Source organism: Perca fluviatilis, chromosome 5 (assembly GCF_010015445.1).
Source record: "Perca fluviatilis chromosome 5, GENO_Pfluv_1.0, whole genome shotgun sequence".
NCBI lineage: Eukaryota > Metazoa > Chordata > Actinopteri > Perciformes > Percidae > Perca > Perca fluviatilis.
The window spans coordinates 14,161,736-14,181,270 of record NC_053116.1 but is presented as its reverse complement, the minus strand read 5'-3'; the positions used below and the strand labels follow the sequence as shown (position 1 = coordinate 14,181,270).

The following is a 19,535-nucleotide window of genomic DNA, read 5'->3' as shown; positions in this document are numbered from 1 at the left end:
TTTCAGGTGGCGGTAAAGCGCCAACAAAAGCAGCAATGTGCCAACAAAATGATAAAGAAGACGGATTGTAAGTAAACAAGGATGCAAACAATGCAGGTTTGTACAGATTTGAAAAATCGGCTTTGCAAATGTTTTTTGAGGAAAGAAGTGCATTCGACACTTTTGTTTGACTTCAAGGATGCACACCACGAGTTTTGGTGAGTGGCACTGTGTGTGAGTGACACACAATGTAAAGAGAAACTTTAATTGTTAAGAAAAGTCTTCAGGGTCCGGGCGTCTGTCATATTAAGTCTTTAAAGACCCTCTGGTCAGATATTCCTAAGATAATTAGAAAACACCTTGTGGCCGGGTTAGCTCAGTTGGTAGAGCAGGCGCACGTATATAGAGGTTTACTCCTTGACAGGGCGCACACAGGTTCGACTCAGACCTGTGGCTCTTTGCTGCACGTCTCCCTCTCTCTTTCATGTCTTCATCTGTCCTGTGAAAATAAAGGCCTAAAAATGCCCTAAAAAATCAGACCTGAATGCGCAGTACGGGAATCATGAGGAAGATGTACAGCTGTGGCTTCTTCAGTAGTTATTTTTCTGTGTAAAGCTTGTCTTTAAATTGGTTTTCATGCAACTGTGTGGGGCTCTAAAGCACTTTTTCACACCATTTCCAAAAGAGCTTGTGCTAATTGCTGGCAAGTGCCTGTAATTTGTTTTCCATGTGGCTATTATTGACTAAGCACTGCTATCCTCTATAGAGGAAGGGAGCTTTAGAATAGACATTAGGACAGAGTTGGTGATTTTTGAGCACCTGTGTGATGCTACAGCTCAGTCATCTTATCATTTAACTCCTGCCTGCATTGTTCCGGGTCCTTTCTATACATTAAAGGTGCAGTAGGTAAGTCTTATAAAACTAACTTTCTGTCATATTTGCTGAAACTGACCCTATGTTCCAGTAGAACTACATGAATTATGTAAAAAAAAAAAAAAAAAAGACAGCTCCTCTGGCACCTCCTACAGCCTGTAGTGCCATTGGCAAAATTCCACCGCTCCCGGTCGATTTTCTCCAATCAGGGCCACAGGGTGGTCTATCTGCCTGTCAATCACTGCTCAGGCGCCACACGCACGTTCTCGCTCTCCCCTCCTCCCACGCACGAGCTGCAGAAAGGTTTTCCAAAACTCCGTGAATAATGGAGTGGCTTTTCAGAGGTGGCGTGGCTGCAGGATTTTAAAGATCTGAAGAACGATGCAGACGTAGCCACATTTCCTCTCGACAGGTAACATAATTACCATGAATGATTTATCTTTCACTTGGTTATTAGTAGTCAAAAGTCCACAAAGCTACGTTGGTGAGGATGATAGTAATGTTAGCACAGTGGTCGGTCTGATATGATGCTGAAATGGCTAACGGTAGCCTGCTAGTTAGCATCGTTTTACTGTTGGTGAGTAAAGTTAACGTTGTGTTGGTGTTTAGTTATTGAACATGTTGTCTGACATGCCTAGGCAGTTCTGTCAAACTCCGTTGTGTGGGAGGGGCTTAGGAGACGGTTTGGGCTGCAGCAGAAAGGGAGGAGGGACTGAGAAGTTGTCGATGTTCAAATTTGTTGGCAAAGTCCTGGCTCTTCACAATCTTACCTACTGCAGCTTTAAGTTCATAAATGAATGAGTAAACGTGAACTGTATGATGGAAGTATAAAACATGTATGTTGTGTCATCTGATCAAGGATACTTACCTGCTTTGAAGGTGAGCTCATCCTGTTCCTGGCCTTCATAATCATAGAGAGCGCGGACGCGGACCGATTTCCCAGTAGTGCTGACGTCATCTTCGAAAGAATTCCCGTTCCCACCATTTTCGTTGCCAGAGTTCGCAGTGGGCTGCTCATCATCGGACCACTCAGTCGAGAAACCTTGGTTTTTTTCATAGCTGCTCACACTGGAGGATAGAGAAAACCCAGGGGGGGATTTATTGTTAAAAACTAAATACTAAAAAACTTTTAATTGTCAACAAATCCCATGAAAAGGCAGAAACCTACGATGAATTGATCCTTCTAATGAGTAGGATCAGTCTCTCTGCCACATATCTAAACTGTTAAAACATATCAATAAGCCTCACTGTTGCACTAGGAGACATGTTCTTCATTTTTGATGAACGTGGGCACTGTAGTTTATTCTGAATTGATCCCACAGTAGTCTGTATCCACAACGCTCCACTTGCGGGATTGCTCCGTTGCCATCGGAAATTCCGCCAGATTTCACTCTTTTTGGCCGGATGTTCGTTACCTTCCACTGTCTTTGTGTTGGTATTCTAAACTCTGGTCGATTTATGAGGACTATGGTTAACTGCTCCTCAGATCCCAGCAGGATAAATCCAGACAGCTAGCTAGACTATCTGTCCAATCTGAGTTTTCTCTTGCACGACTAAAACAACTTTTGAACGAGCACGTTCCATCAAAACAAGTTCCCTCCCGAGGTTATTTTGCAGCGGCACCGGGGCTCCGCTCACGCTTAGCTTCGCCCAAGACAATTGTGACTGGTTTAAAAAAATGCCAGTAAACCAGAGCATGTTTTTCTCCCATCCCGGAATGCTGTGTGGACTAGCCAGACCCTCATCTGCAGTGCTGTGGAGGAAGGTCTGGTAATGCGAGACTACATTTACTAAAAACTACAGTGCCCACCTGTTTTAGGAAATTATTTAGCCTTTAAAATTTTTTTTATACATTTGTGACCCCTTTTAAGATATATGTGGCTATATATATATGGCTTGGGAGTGAGAGCCACAGATAAGACAGGGAAGTCAGAACATACTGAGAGGCAGACTTGGTTTTGGTCTGTTTATGAGATTTGTTGACAAAAATACAAATATCAGTATCCCCAGTCTCATCTTTCAAGAATACAAATTTGACCAATTTTGATGACATTTTCACAAAATATAAGATAATATATACATTTGAATATAATACATGAATAAAGTAGTGTTATAAAATAATAAGATAACGTGTTCTTCAATGTGATTGATGTGATTGTAAACAATAGATTGCTAACCTGCTACGGTCACCAGGTGGAGCCACATGGTCTGTGCTCGGAGTGGGTGGGGCTCCATCTGGTTTCTTCTTCTTTGGAGGGGCACTGGCCTGGTCTGGGTTGTATTCCTGGAGATGAGAGTGAAAAGAACCCCGCGAAAGCAGAATAAAGAAGTGTGGTTAAAGCAAAAGGAGAGGTTTCTAATCTTTGTGTATGAAGGTTTAATGTTGTACCTCAAATGCAGGCCAGTTCATAGGCATCTCAGGGCCGTGGTTGTTGCTGAACCACTTCAGGTCCTCTTGTGTGTTTGCGCCCAGGATTGTGCGCTCCAGTTCTCTGTATATTGTGGCATAGCTGAGGGGAGGGAAATAGGACAAATGGTGACGATGAACGTGCCAGAAGAGACCCAGGGGGTGCTGCCAACTTGGCAACAGAACCCACAATGTAGTTCAAATTCTGGGTTGAGAGAGATCCAGCATTGGGTCATTACAAGACAGAAGTGTCTCCCTGAGTTTTCTGCTGAAGGCCTCAACAGCTGAAGTGTTTGGCCTGAATAATCCTAATAATCCTTTACGAGGATATCGTTGTTTATGTTGCCACAGTTTTCGCAAATCTCTGCAATGTGTAATAGATTAAAAAGGGCTTATTCACCTGGTAGCTTTATGACCTTATTTACAGGATAAACCAATCTGATTACTCTTTCATATATTAGTGCAGTAAGAAAAATATTTTTCTACATACAGTCGTTGGTAGAATTAGGCACAAACAGAGCACAACATTTTATTTTCCAAAGCGGGAACATTAAATAAATGGATGCTGTGTTAGATTGCACATTTTTAAAAACAGAAAATGTCATTTTGGAAAGACGAGGGTATGTTCTTTGTAAAAGGCAATGATATACTGTACTGTCTGGCAGTGGAGCAAATGCTTCTCTCTCTGTCTCTCTCTCTATCTATCTATCTATCTATCTATCTATCTATCTATCTATCTATCTATCTATCTATCTATCTATCTATATATATATATATATATATATATATATATATATATATATATATATATATAACCACACAGTATATATCATATTTAAGCATGTTTAATTCATGTTTAATTGAGTTAAGTACAAGCCAATACAATACTGACTTGACTTGCACTGTGGTGCTGATGATCATACTGAATCTAGAAAATACACACATGCTGTAGTACATTTGTTTGTTTTTTTGTCTTTTATGATATTGACGTTAGCTCATAAAACTACACCTAAGTGTTTTTACTGTTGCTTTTACTGTCAGTAGGCATTTATACATGAGTCATTATAGTTGTAAATAAAATATTCCTTTACAGAAAATGTCTAATATGCTGAATTTGTCTCCTTATAAGTGGAATCTGGCAATAATTCCTGAGAAAATCCGCAGTTGCATAATAAAACAACATTTATAAATATGGCCTCCCTTTTATCTGCCTTTGTGTGGATAATATATGACATTTATGCCAAATGACTGTTTGATGGTTGAGGAGGAAAGGGCACTGGATTTAGTGATATATAAAATCACATGAAATTATATTATCTTATTCTATGTAGCGCATTCTGGACACCCGCAGATGCAGCTACAGGCCTTTTTTTTTTAGGCCTTTGTTCGACAGGACAGCTGAAGACATGAAAGGGGAGAGAGAGGGAGGAATGACATGCAGCAAAGGGCCGCAGGTCGGAGTCAAATCCGGGCCCGCTGTGTCGAGGCGTAAACCTCTATATATGGGCGCCCGCTCTACCAACTGAGCTATCCGGGCGCCTGATGCAGCTACTCTTTAAACTGAACTGTTGCATATTTTCTACCCCAAAAAGGGTAACACAGGTGAAGTCATGAATAGTAAAGAAGAGGTGTGAAATGGTGTAAACATATCCAATGTGAATGATGACACCAATCAGGATGAACTACATCGCAATCCTCTAAACATCAAAGAGCTTGAATCGTCCATAGCAACCAAAGGGAGGCTTAGTTTAAGCTGTTGGTTCCGGCTTTGTTTTCACACGCAGGTTGAAAAACAGCCCAGAATATGACAGGCATTAAACTAATTTAGTTTGGCAGAAACGTCTTTGACTGAATAATCAATTAATTAGTGCTGTGAGTCTGAACGCTAATGAGAAATGCATGCCTGGTTGAGAAGTGTGTTGCGATTAATCAAGTTGAAGCGAACTGTGCTGAATGTGACACAACAAACCCCGCTAATCTATGACAAAAATGGGTTTGCAATGTGATTATTTCTGATTAAAAGTAAAAGGTACAGTATGATATCATGCTCAAAGAGTTTGTTACCCATGTTGCATACAGTGTAATGATAGAAATGTAGATGAACTACAGTGCAGGGGTAAAACTTGATGCTGAAGCAGAAGCACATAGAGTTGACGGTAAAACAGAAGATTATACAGCCGGCCAAAAATGCGATCAATAAATATATGAAATCATGAGGAAAAACAGAGTTTTACCGCTCATACAGTACATACAGTATGTCACAGTCAGCCTGCAGTCAGTGATCCTAAACCAGCTGATCTACCAAACCTAAATAAAACGGTCTCCTTTTTCGCCCGTCTAACCTTGCGTTCTCTGTGAGGTTAAGATGGCGTTTGATGTCCAGCAAGGCCTCCTTGAGGAAAGTCAGCCTCTTGACTTCATGCTGCTGGCACTGGTCAAACACCTGCTCCATGCACTCCATGTACTGCGGGGTGCACTTATTCAGCTCCTCCAGAGACTTCTCGTACTTCTCTTTAGCCTGACACAGAAAACAGAAAACACACTGACAACTGAAGCCTCTGTGGGAAAATATTATTCTAATAATAATCTATTTAATCTTTAACAGCTGGTTTATTTGTAACTTGATATTCTGGAAGTAAATTGATCCCAAATGTATGCCCATGTACAATTTAAATGTCCCTTTGAGCTTGCACCATAACTAATCTTTAAAAGGTTTAAAGGCGCTGGGGCAATGTTTTTGAATAAATATGTTTTTCTGGACGTCTTTGATTTTCCACCCGCCTCAAACTAAACAAAGTGAAAATACTTTTATCTCTTCACTTGGTTTTCCCGGGCTTGTTCTCACCTTTTGCACATCCTGTTTGCATTTGTCCACTTTCTCGTGGAGTTTCTTCTGCTGGTCTACTGTGACAGAAGCCTCAGTCTTGCCATTGGCCTCTCGGGCTGCAGCCAGCTTCTCCTCCTTGCAGGCCATGTGGTAGGATTTCTTAGCTGCTTCCATCTGTATGTCCAAAGACAGGCATTGTCAGTTTCTCACGTACATGATCTAATATGACATTAAGGAAGGAAGTCACATCAACTCATCTCAAAGTAGGAAGGACCTTGCCCAGACACATGATACTAGATTTGAATGTGATCAGTAACATAACTGCCTAAATATTATTATGTCCTGATATCCAGGATCAGAGCCTGATTTTGCTATTTAAAAGATCAATGTGAGAACATACAATACTGCTACTACTTGCTCCAGTCCATTTCGGTTTTTGATATCAACGCACACGTAGGGAATTCATGTTTCCATGTAGAGTTAAGAAATCCCAGTCAGGCCTGTGTCTAATAGGGTCTAAATCCTCTCATATCATACAGGTCCAACCCCAAGCAACAAACCCAAACAGCCCCTCAGAAGAGCTAAAACAAAAGGAAAATTCAATCAACCTTAAACACAGTGCTAAATCAATGGTTTTAAGCAGAGAAGTAAGTATCTACAAAATTACACAAATTAAAACTGTATAGTTTAAATTTTATAACTATTTTAACTATAACTATTTATAATGTATAGGGTCAGACACTTAATAACCAATGATCATGAAAATAAATCAATAAAAAAAAAGGTTAAAAAAAACCTTCAAAGATCAGCAAGGACTCGTGTTACTTTATGTATTGCATCCCCCTCCCCACTCATGTATTTTATCTTTTAACATGATCTTAAGTTTAAAGTATAAAATAGTGGAGAGTGACAGAAGCGTGAATGGATGTTGATGTAACACAGCTGGACACAAGCAAGACAACAAAATCACAAGCACAAGGTGTGAGCCAGGAAGAACCAGAAGGCAGCTCATTTATGAAGTGAATACAGCGACAAATGATGATTGATGAGTGATGATTCATATACATTTTAGGGCTGCACAATAAATCCCAATATGGATTAGAGCAATACCTAAATCGCAGAGGGGTTTGTTAAAGGCAAAATATGTGTCAATCCATTCTGAATTAAGTATTGTGGTGCTGCAGAGACGTCCCGGCATACAAATTGTATCCCACAGACTAAAGAAAAAAATCTTTGTTTGGTACAGATCCTCGCAAAAATCACACATACATTTTTTTTATTCTAATATTTTTCAGTGAAAATGAAAATTATACAAAAATGATCATTCCCTTCAATATTATAAATCATATCGCAGTAGTATTATGAGTCCAAATAATCGCAATTAGATATTTTCCTCATATCGTGCAGCCCTAATAAATGTGTTTTGATCCCCCTCACCTCCTTGAGCTTTTTGGCCCACGGTTTCTGAGCCTTTTTGAAGCCTTCCTCCGCCTCCTTGGCCTCTTTGAAGCCACCGATCATTTGCTTGTGATAGGCTTCCTTCTGCCAGTTCTTCACTTTCTCTACGTCTTCGTTCACCAGGTTGTTCTTCACGTCTTGGTGCAGCTCACTCACCTTCTCTGCCTCGGTCATGACAGCCAGCCAGGCTCTCTCCACTGAGCCGTACTGTGGGCCTGGGGGTCGGACAAAATTATTCATCCCAGATAAAATATTTAGTGCAATATACACGCGGCCAAATATTACCAGAGAGCAAACATCAAACTGCGAAAGCTGGGCTTTGGCCAGTTGAAAGACAACGTAAAGTACATTCATTTGTCAAGCTGTTTATTTTATTGACCCCATCCATCCCACATGCTGACCTTTCTCAATGAGCTGTCTCCATCTCTTGGACCATGCCGTTAGCTGATCACCATAGGATTTTTCTATCTTGGCACGTTCCTGCAGGCAGCCCATAAGGTCATTGCAGAGCCGATGGCCGTCATCAAATCTCTTGACAGCACGTTTGTAGTTCCCCACCTGAGAACACAGAGTTGAACATAGGTTGAAGGAACAGAAAGAAAATCTTTCTTTACATGTCACAGAATAAATAAAAATACAAAATGCATGTCTACATCTAAATATACATAAAACTATACAAAATATACAAAATATACAAAAAACTGATGAAAAGTGTATTTTTTCAGTGGGACTCATTCAAATATATGACACATATATATATATATATATATATATATATATATATATATATATATATATATATATATATATATAACAGGCCAAAAGTTTGGACACACCTTCTCATTCAATGCATTTCCTTTTTATTTTCATGACTAACTGAAAACATGATATACAATATAGTAGTGTGCTATATGTACCTGTTAATCAACAGTGGTGGTTAACCTGCCACATGGGCTTTAAAGGTACAGTTCCTTGGTGAATGTCTCTTTCAGTCTTACTTGTGGGTCACCACAAGATTTTTCAAGATTTTTCACTAATTAACCCTGACAAAGCACACCTGTGAAGTGAAAACCATTTCAGGTGACTACCTCATGAAGCTCATTGAGAGAACACCAAGGGTTTGCAGCAGGGGTGTAGGCAGTAATGGGCCAGGGCGGCACTGGCCCGCCCACTTTACTCGCTGGCCCGTCCAGCCAAGTTTGATCAAAATACGTTTTGTTATGAAAAATATTCAAATGTATGCAAAAAAAGAAATAATAACAGGACTAACTAGTTGTGTGTGTTTAATGTATATTTTCTTCTGATTAAAACAAAACTGTTTAAACCAAACAATCAAACAATTAGATCAAACGCCTTCTGAACGTAGTTGGTTGCTATGGTAACAACAGGCAGACGGGCTGCCTTCAGCAGCTAACGTTAGCTAGCTGGCTGTTTAGACAACGTAGCTAGCTACCACGGATGTGTTAAGCAATGCACTGTTAAAAGTTACCGCGACAACAATGGCTTCTCTTTAAACTGGTATGGACAGTTTTCTTGGATGGAATCCAGTGTAAATAAGGAGAAGCTTTTCTGCAGTATGTACAGACATTTCCCCAGATGAGCTGACAGCCCATCAGCCAGAGAGGAGGCCCTCACACAGGTAACATTAAGTCAAACGTCTTTCACGCTTCTTGTGTTATTAATTAAGTAACCTAGCTAACCTAGTAACCTTCCTATTTTAGTAAGAAATGGTGAATACTGATGATGGCTTCTAGCTGAAACGCGTTTGTTTGTGTTTTTGCCCACATTAAATAAGAAGATAACTTCTCTGTGAGTGACCTAGTTTTGAGTTTTCTTTGACCCTGTCACTGCCGTGGACTTAATACACTGTCTAAGATTTGGCACCTGGCTGGCCACATTTCATTATATCTTTCATAATTTAGCTAAACAATGCTTGGCTGGAAGTTTTCATTCTTTGATTTTCTTTTACTGCTGGTAGCCATTTGCTGCTCATGATCTGACCATAGTCCTGAAGCAACAATGCTGTTGCATTGTTACATGTGTGATTTCTGTCTGATGTAGGCTATTCTATGTCCTGCAGTATGTAAATGCCTTCTCTGCTGTGTGGGTTCATGTTTAGTTGCCATTTTGTGCAATAAAAGGGTTAATTTTATAACAGTGCTGTGCAGAGCCAATGCTGCTGTTTCTGCCAGCAAATATATTTTAGCCTGAATATGTTACAATCTATAGGTTTTTGTCTATATTGTTGTGTACAAACTTTTTAGACGGAGCATTGTTGGTTGAGCATGTTGTAGACAGTACTGTTATTGCCGTTGTAATGCAGTATGTTGGAAGGTAAAATCGTTGCTGTTTTTTTCAGTTAGTCCTTTTTGCTACTTCGTCTTTTTGAAAATGGCAGAGTTATCAAAAGAGTTTGCAGAGTTATCAAAAAAAGCAAAGGGTGGCTACTTTGAGGAATCTAAAATATAAGACATGTTTTCAGTTATTTCACACTTTTTTGTTAAGTACATAATTCCACGTGTTCATTCATAGTTTTGATGCCTTCAGTGAGAATCTACAATGTAAATAGTCGTGAAAATAAAGAAACACATTGAATGGGAAGGTGTGTCCAAACTTTTGGCCTGTACTGTAAGACATGCTACACTATTAATGCACATTTTCAACCCAAGCAAGAAACAGATTCAGCCACATTCATGTTCTGAATAAAGTTTTTTTTGTTATCCTACTCAGTCCACCATAACCAGTATTCAAATATATCATATTTTCTACCAAAATTATTTTACTGCCGTTTCTTTTAGAACTCTCGCCACCTTAAGTAATACCGCCTTAAAAGAGCAGTGCCAGGCTGTGTGGATCCGCCTCCTCGGTGCCTGCAGGGGGCGTGAGCTCATGGTGCATGATGAAGGAAGGGTAGTGAAGGGGTTGCTCGTGCCTGTGCATGTGTAGTTATGCAATGACATGGGCTTGTGTTTGTGTGTGTATGTGAATGTGTGTGTGACTGCTTTAATCCTCCTGAGTGGTGTAATGCAGCGAGACATTCTCAGGGATAGAGGTCGAGGTAGAGACAGAAATACATAGAAACCCACAGACTGCGTGTGCAGAGTACGCTGTAAATAGATACAGTCATGTACATCATCACACACACGCGTAACTCATGGAGAGCCTGTCTGATGTGTTCACTGGCTGCAGCGCTGCACTGCGATTGGTCCTGACATGAGCATGCATGTGTGGTTACTGTTTGCGATGAGAGAGCTGCAGGGAGGCAGTGAGACAGGTGTGACCGTATAAGTTTTGGCCTGTGTGACAGATTGCCAAGTCACACCAACAACACGCAGGTGGCCTGTTTATATGAAAACACACTTGTATTTTCACTGTGTGGTGATTATTTCACGGTTGTGTTGAGTTTGATTGTGCTTCTCAGCCCAGTTGTATCAAATATCAATGTTTCTGATGACAAAACCTGAGAATGAAGTGTTTTTCTTCATAAACCCTGAGCTGCCTCGAGCTTTGTTGCTAGTACACAGATGTTATAGGCAGGTGCATGTGGTGAAAGGCCGCCTCAGAGCAAGTGATGACTGAGGCTCTTTGTCTCTGTCTCTGTGGCTAAGAGCCATGCTACAAAGAAGACTCTGTACTGAGGGAATTCATTAGTGCTAATTTGGTGCGAGTAAAAAGCACAGACGCTACATCTCAGCACAAGAAGTGATGATGGTTTGAACTTGATGTTTATATTTGTTGTGACGTATCCTGTGATGACACAATTCACAACAAAAATGATTTAAAATACATATACTGACAAAACATAAGAAATGTCTGCAGCAGGTTTGGATTTGACACTCACATCTTAAACAAAGTAATACAGTATGTACTGTTAAATCCAATGAGTTTTTGTCCAAATAGTTGTACAACATATACACCAACTGTAATTTAAATGTATTTTTCTTTCCTGACAGAAATGGGCTTCATTAACCAAAACTCTGGAAAAAGAGTTAAGGCAGGCTATGAAAACTAATTTAATTGCTCCAAAAAGTACATGTGCATGGTCACAAAAATATATGAAAATGAGAATAATGCAAGAGTGTCTGTTTGGATAATAACTCTTCATTTTCTTTCCCTTTTTTAAAGCTGCATGTGTCAAACCATATGACACATGTATGCTATACAGACACAACTGTGTACAAGTGGTACTATGTATCATAGTCTAGTTATACCGAAGACTAGTTATAGCTTGTATATAGAAAATACCGACACTGCAACTTTCTAGTTGCATAAAATTTGTAGCTGCAGTTCTGCTTAATGAGGTGGAGAAATTCCTAATTAGGTCACCTTTGATAAGCTCTTAATTTAAAGCAATAGTTTGACATTTTGAGAAATACGCTTGCCAGTGGTAGGATAAGAAGATTGATACCACTCTCATATCTGTCTGTAGCTTAGCATAAATCATAAAAACAAGGCAGATTTGAGAGAGTTTTTAATCATACTCCCGGGCAAAACTGCGCTTACAGTAATTTTTTAAAATGCCCTCTGCCTTGAGCCTCAGTGGGTATCAAACAGCATCGCTACAACTTCTGAGATTTCTTTTTCTGTAAAAAGTTGGTGACACTAATCTCATTGTCATAGTTTCTGTGGGGGCTCTGTTGGGCTTTAGAAGCCACATCAATACAAGACACAGAGGAGGGTAAGGGCGTGGGTTGCAGGTTGAAAACCCATCAGACCAGACATGACAGTGTTGTCTGTACCTCCCAGAAGCTGTCCATGGTGTCGTCAGCACCTGCACATTCATCGTAGGAGCCAGACATTTTCCTGGATGTGGCAAAGCACTCTAATGACTAAACCTGTCCTCTGCAGCAGAGCTGGGTTCCTCATGCACTGAAAGACACAAAGAGAACAACAAAATTGTGAGACAGTGACGTTACATTAAAGAAATACAGGAACAAAGAAGTACAGAGGACGTGCATGTGCAGACATTAGAAGACCAAGGCCTTCTGTGTAACAATGAGGAGAAGTAATGTAGCAATTTCCCCTGGCAACTGGAGGAAAACCTTTCAGTGTGAGGGTTTCTATTCGAGACGTTTATAATAATGCGATAAAAATAGTCTCCTCCGCCATGCCATGCATACAGCGCCGTGCCCTGAGGAATGAGAGGGGGCATCTTATATTGGCATGTCCTAGAAAAGATACCAGAGAGAGTGGAGCATCACGGCCATCATGCAGCTCTGAACCTGAATCCTTCCGCTGTGCAAATACTCATTCTTTTGACACATTACATCTGAGAGGTAGTTCAACAACACACACACAAATGGACAGTACACATGCTACCCTGTGTCTAGCAGCCCAGAGCGCACATTGTGTATAAACACAAATTGTGTAATTGCCACCATTATTACATATATTGCCATTACTATATCCAGTCTTTTTTGCTATTTCACATGTGCATGGAGTATGTTTTGTGTGTCATACTTGTCATTTGTCACTGTTTATATTGCACTATATTGTCTATGTTTGTCATATCTGTGAAAACTTTAATGTTTTGTCGTATTGCACCGGCAATAATAAAAAGACTTAAAAATGTCTCCCTAAATTGTCAGTTACATTTGTTTCGGGGAATTTGCAACTCTAAAATAGAACGTAAACCCGGATATCAGATCAATACGCCTACTTTTACAGCTATACATGTCCTTTAATGATGTGTCTTAATCACCTATTGCTTTGTAAACCCTGCAGAATACTGTTGCTGCTGGATTTCCTCCAGCGTTTAGGGCAATTTATATTTATTTGTTTGACGTCTGGTCGATATCTTACCACCGTGGTTAAAACAGAAGAGACTGCGAGATGCTTCATCGGTATTGAACTCTTGTTTGAAGCTTAATCCATTTTGCTCACATAACTAATGGCTTTCCCTTGACAGAGAGCTCTTCATTGCACTGCAAAAACCAACATGGCAATACAATATATTGCATGGGCCTAATAATAATAATAATAATAATAATAATGATTATCTGTTGATAACTTTCCTGCTCTGACGTGGTTCTTGATTTTAACAATTAAATGCCGTTGATTGTGGTTATTATCTACTTCTGCACATAGCCCAACAGTGCAACACTTTCTTATAGATTTTAATTAAAATGATAATGGGTTTTGTAAAATGTTATTAAGAGCACAGTGCAATAACTGATCGATTCCTAGTATGCACAATGCAAACTAAGTGTTAGTTAACGTGCTAGATGGAGGTCAGTGCAGATGAAGGATGACTCGTGGCCATTTCAGATTAGAAGCTGAGTCTGCACTCTACAGCCTGCTGCAGCACAAGGAATATTTTTGTTCAAATATTACCAGTGCCCTCCGTGCTTTATCCTTCGACTTCCTTCTGCAGTCAAGTGCAAACTAATTCCTGCAACATCCTTCATCCCTGGAATGAGTCATGAAAAATGACTCTCTGCGTTAGGCTCAATCTGAACTGGCCTGACCTCACTTTACTTATACACAATATGACAACGTGATTGTCCTTGTGAGAAAAATAAGAAACTACAAGGTCAGCTTATGAAGGGAAAGTATTTTTTCTAGCAGCTCCAGCAACACACACCCTTTTCACAGGTGGTCCACTCATCAAAAATTTTATCAGGGGAACATTCGTGCCCAGTGTGATTGGTTCTGGTTTCAGCTGCAGAGCAGGCAATCTATTCCTGCTTGCTCAGTGTTTCTACAAACCATTGACTGATTTAGCCAAGCTGTATTTGATCAAAGGCCCAGGTTACTGTCACCAGCCATCACACCAGTCTGTGGGGCTCAAACAGACCACGCTTTCAGGCACTGGCGAATTCAAAAGAGCACAACACAAAATACCAAAGAACTCTTTTATGATTTGGCAATTTTACCATCAGTGTCTAAATCAGAGTCAACTTGAGCTTTTCAGTTGCACTGGGATCAGCAGCAAAGTAATTTTCTGGTAATTCATTGCTTTTATTTCTGAAAAGAGGGCTCATAGAATTAAAAAAATTATGTTTTCTGTGCACTTTTCTCTACCACCATATTGATACAATAACAAAACAGCGTACCGTTTCTCTTTATGGAAAAAAAAACCATTTTACTAAAGAATACTGAAGGTTTTGCTAATCCAAACATTGACTGATGATTGTCCTAATCCTTTAAGCATTATCTATAAAGTACAGTTTAGCCAAAGTATACATGTCAAAGTTTACATGAATACACTTTTACACAAAGAATTCTGCTATGAGCACCCTCTGTAACCTTCCATCAGTTTAATGAACATCAGAGATCATCAGTTGGGTCAAACCCTCAGTAACGCTATTCTTGAAAATGAGGACACAAGACGCCTTTCTGCCAATCCACACAAAACCAAGGAGGCATTTCAGCCACCCTCAAAACCGGCCCGACAAATTCAAGAACCCATACTTGCCATTAATGACGACGAATCATTACAATGAAGAGATATACAATTACCACACTGACCTCTGCTAAGGAAATGGGACTCAACCCTCCCCACAATACCAAACTCTTCCTTCTGCCCCATGGAAATACAGTGTCCAATGAAATTAGGTGTTATGTAAAGCAATAGTTTGACATTTTGGTAAATAAGCTTATTCACTTTCATCCTGAGAATTAGATCAGGAGATATATACCACTCACGCACAGCCGGTCTCTGTTTAAAGGTGACAAAATCTGCCAACCAGGATCTTGAGAGTGGTATTGGTCTTCTCATCTAACTCTTCCAAAAACTATTGCTTGAAAAATCTACATTCTGGCAAATTCCCCAGTTGCACTCCCCAGGGAGGAGGATATTCTTTTGGCAGCTGCATGTGGTGAGCACAGGTTTTTCACTGTACATGTGTAACCAGAGGGACCAACAATAATATTATGCTTATAATAAAACCCACTTGCAATGATATGTGAACGTGTGAATAAGTTAAAGTTCCAATATGTAATATATTTACTGTAATAAATCCAAAAATGACCCCAATGCGTCAGTAGATATTAAGGAAACATGCTAAGTTGAAATACTTTCTTTTCAGAAAGGCCGGGCCAGGCCGGGTTGCCAAATATACCTGTAAAAATGTAAACCCACCACGCTAGCTGTAAGGTTAGTACAGCCATGAAAGCAGCAAACAAACAAACAGGATCAACGGAGATAGATTCTACCCAACAAAAAAAACGGCATGTTTCTAACAGTTGCGTGACCAGAGACGTAACAAACCCGTCTGGGTAAATATTGGAGATGTATTTGAAAGATGGAGACAGCTTAGAGCCCAAAAGGACGCCGAGTTGGTTAATTTCCTCCTGAACAGGTAAGAATTAGCTTCAGGCTAATTTATCACAGCTACAAGGGACGGGCATTTTATGTCATTTCAACATTCGTGTGTTGAATTATATAGGTACCCGAGTTGGTTACTCGCAAAAACAATTGAGACACAGCCAGTAAAGTGATCCTGACTGGTCCTGGCTAACGCCGCCATGCTAACCTTGCTAACTGCTAACGTTACTGGAGGACCAGGCAAGCACGCCATGGCTGTTTACAACGTGTAGCCTGTTCAGCGGCCGTAGCCGACAACGGTGAGTTATTTGAAGCCAAGAGAGGGGGGCTGTAAATCAGGAAGAGAGGACCGTGAGTTTGCAGTGTGTTTAGCGATTGTTGCCATAATTCTAAGCCAATAAAGTGTGTTCAGTTGGGTGGAAAAGGACGGCGAGGTAGTGGTATTTTTAGTGGTTCCTATCGGAATTCTAAGCCGAGGAAGTGTGTCTGTCTGGCGTGTGGAGAGGACGGCCAGGTTGTGGGATTTTTAGCAGTTTCTATGGTAATTCTAAGTTGAAAAAGTGTGTCTGTCAGTTGGGTACAGAGCTCAGCTTTGATGACAACAGTGCTTCCACTTTTTAATACATACATACGCAATCATAAAGACAGCAGAACACACCATCTGCCTCAAATCTATACCTTATACTGTAGGTAAGAAAATGTATTTATATTTAGTTGAAGACACACTGAATGCTAGTCTGGCTATCACCAGACCAAGCTCAATCTTTTAAGATTTAAGATTGAACATTGAACATGAGCTGCAGGGTGAAATCAAATCGCCGGCAGATCGGGCTGGGTTTACCCAGTCTAACTGAATGCCATATGACATAAAAACGTAAATGTAATACAAGTAAGCCCCATGCAGCTAAGCAGCCCTAAAGTAGCATGTCTTAATCTCAGCAACAAACAAACACCATTGGTCCGGCCGCCTGTCCATCAGGCCAGTCCTCCAATTAGCTTCTGCATCGGTGACTACTACACCTGGTGACATCAAAGCCAGTTAAGCTCCGGAACAATGCCAGAATCCCAGCTCATTACTAAAACCAACACATCTAGAGGCTTAGTTTAATCAAAACTCACACACTTACAACACACACAACCCTTGATGAGGTGCACACACATTCTCATAAATCGACAATCTCAAACTAGACAATCAGTCAAATCATTCTGAAGTGTGGATAATCATATGAAAGGTGAAAAAATGGTGGATGAGAGAGAAGTCCTCAGCCTTGGCTCACTGGGATAAACAACATAGAGAGAGAAAGAGAGAACACATAACAGAGAAGTCTCAGTTTTGGTCCATTGTGGGAGATTGCGGTGTGTCCCATGAGATGGATAAAGGTGGGGTGTAGAAGTGGTAAGCATTGTGGAGAAGGGGCCTATACTTATTGAGGTCAATCCACCTCAGTGACTGTAAACGCACCTCCCATTCCCCCCTGTACTAACTGGTGTGGAAGACGGAGAATCTTTTCTAATATAACTATTAATACTTGTTTCTGCAAAGCAAATTTGGTATAAATGGAACAGAATAATGAAATAGGCAGTTATATTAAGCAAAGAAACACCAAACAATATTGCATAGAGAGGTAAAATATAAAAACAGCTGGTCTGAATACGACACAATTATCCATTTGGATTGGAACCCACTCACTGACCATAACACTTGCTACAGTCAAAGCGCTCCCTTTAGTAATTGAAAGTCTTTTAGGAGTCTCTTGTGATTGCAGAGGCGGTATTGTTGCCTGAAGCTGACAAAATACTACAATTCAAACTTTTGCACATTTGTAAGTAACCAAACATTCTTCTGCACAGTAACTTACCATAGTTGAATCCATCATTGAGAAAGAAAAACAACCTAAAAAATTTGAAATCAAACACAACTTCTTGAAAAGACTCCTCTGCAGATGTATGAATTTGTAGTCCAATTTGTAGTCCAAATGTGTCCTTTGTAGCTGGCACTTTGGATGGTTAATGTGTGGCAATTTTTTTTTATTTTTGCAGCTTTGACCTCTGTGGCCAAAGTGAACCCAGAGAGGACGATAAGTCTGACCAAACCAGCATGTCTCAGAGGCTGAAGGATAATCCTGCAGTGTGCCACTTGAATAGCTTTAGAGGGGGAGGGTGCTTGCTAGGAAGAAGAGCAAAGACGCGGATAGGACCAGTGGAGAGAGGAATGTTGATACAAAACTGTAATTGTGACATTATATACTGACAGGATAGCAAATGTTGTTGCACTGCTTGTTTCTGCACGAGGACACATGCATTAGAGTTTGTGCGGAGGTGACAGAAAGGGTATCGATTTCATCGCAAATGCACTGCTGGCACAAACAGCACTGCGACTGAGTTTACAACAACACCGTTCAACTAAATACTGCAGGTACCTGACGAACATGAATGCTTTTAAGAGTTAAAGAGAACCCCTGATCCTGGTGAGACAAATGGTTCTGACAGAGTCAGAAAGTCCAGTTTTGATAAGCCTTTCAAGCACTGAATGGGAACCACAACAAACATGTACGTAAGCTTGTTACCGTAAGAAGATTTCAGAGAGATGAACTAACTTTACTCCAGCACACTACCAAGAACTCACCACGTCCTGACGGATTATACAACAGCAATTCAAAGACGTTGCTGAACCTAAACCTAATTTACTGATTTCTTTCAATTTAGTAATGTAAGGCAGTCAAAGAAATCAACCTATGGCTGCACTTGAAATTAATGTGGCATGTCAAACATTTTGAGAACTCTACTAAAAGTTGATGTTCTGATACAGTTGATTTACGATGTATTCTGGTTGTCTGTCGATTCTGTTTGATAAGCACAGCATGTCCTCTTCTACTGACTGAGTGAAAGAGGGACACACAAGGAGAAAGACAGAGGGAGGTCTTTCATTGAAATATGAGTAAGGAGAGAGTGACAGAGAGAAACCGAGCGAGACAACAGCGACAGGGAGGAGCAGGGTAGGGGAGGCCAGATGAAGATTGAGATGGAGGCAGGGACGTGACAGGAGAGAGGTGAAGGAGAAGAGGAGGGACGCAGGCTGGGAGGAGGTGCAGCGAGCTCAGGGACGAAGCGTGGAGCTGCGAAGACAGCCGGACCGCTCCTGAGTGGAAGAGAGAGCCATGGGGGCCACAATGGCAGCTGAACACATCAGGACAGTGATGTGATTCATCTCTCGGCGCAGCGCAGAATAAGAGGGCTGTTGGATGTTGCCAGGAGACAGAGCTGCCTTGTGCAGACTTCACGCATGCCGTAACAGCTGAGGCCGTCATTAAGCCGCCCATGTGACCGATGCTTTAGACAGCAGCAAGAAGGCTGGTTGGGTGATGCAATGTCAGCTGTCCATCCCACAGCTGACCCGTGGGATGCCTTTGAGTATGCGCGTGCACCACACACACACACACACACACACAACACACACACACACACACACACACACACACACACACACACACACACAGGAACTTGGGAAGTGTGGGTGTGAAATAGAGAGGGGTAGAGTACTGAAGAGGAGAGACTCATTCAAAAAAAGATGCAGTAATCTGAGCCAGATATAAAGAGGCAGAGCAGTAGAGACAGAGATAGAGGGAATGTGAAGGAAAAGGAGTGAGGGTGGCCTTGTGTTGTATTTATCAGCTGAACGTATAGGGCCGTGAGCCCTGTTCGCTGTGGCATGGGGTGGGAGA

The 19,535-nt window shown here is 40.8% G+C and overlaps 1 protein-coding gene across 2 annotated transcripts in view; it reads right to left on the bottom strand.

The window, feature by feature from the left end:
- The window catches only part of LOC120558708 (protein kinase C and casein kinase substrate in neurons protein 1-like), a 39,914-nt gene that overhangs the window by 3,870 nt on the left and 16,509 nt on the right, over positions 1-19,535 (bottom strand). Inside the window, exons 1-9 of one of the 2 annotated variants that reach the window (XM_039799868.1) lie at positions 17,673-17,941; positions 12,284-12,413; positions 7,946-8,102; positions 7,524-7,759; positions 6,105-6,260; positions 5,602-5,777; positions 3,242-3,362; positions 3,030-3,136; positions 1,721-1,920 (exon numbers count right to left, since the gene is read on the bottom strand). In XM_039799868.1, the coding sequence (XP_039655802.1) occupies positions 1,721-1,920; positions 3,030-3,136; positions 3,242-3,362; positions 5,602-5,777; positions 6,105-6,260; positions 7,524-7,759; positions 7,946-8,102; positions 12,284-12,343 (1,213 nt within the window). In that variant the 5' untranslated portion in view covers positions 12,344-12,413; positions 17,673-17,941. Of the gene's footprint in view, positions 1-1,720; positions 1,921-3,029; positions 3,137-3,241; positions 3,363-5,601; positions 5,778-6,104; positions 6,261-7,523; positions 7,760-7,945; positions 8,103-12,283; positions 12,414-17,672; positions 17,942-19,535 lie in introns of those variants that run through there. The other variant, XM_039799867.1, reaches the window with a different exon arrangement.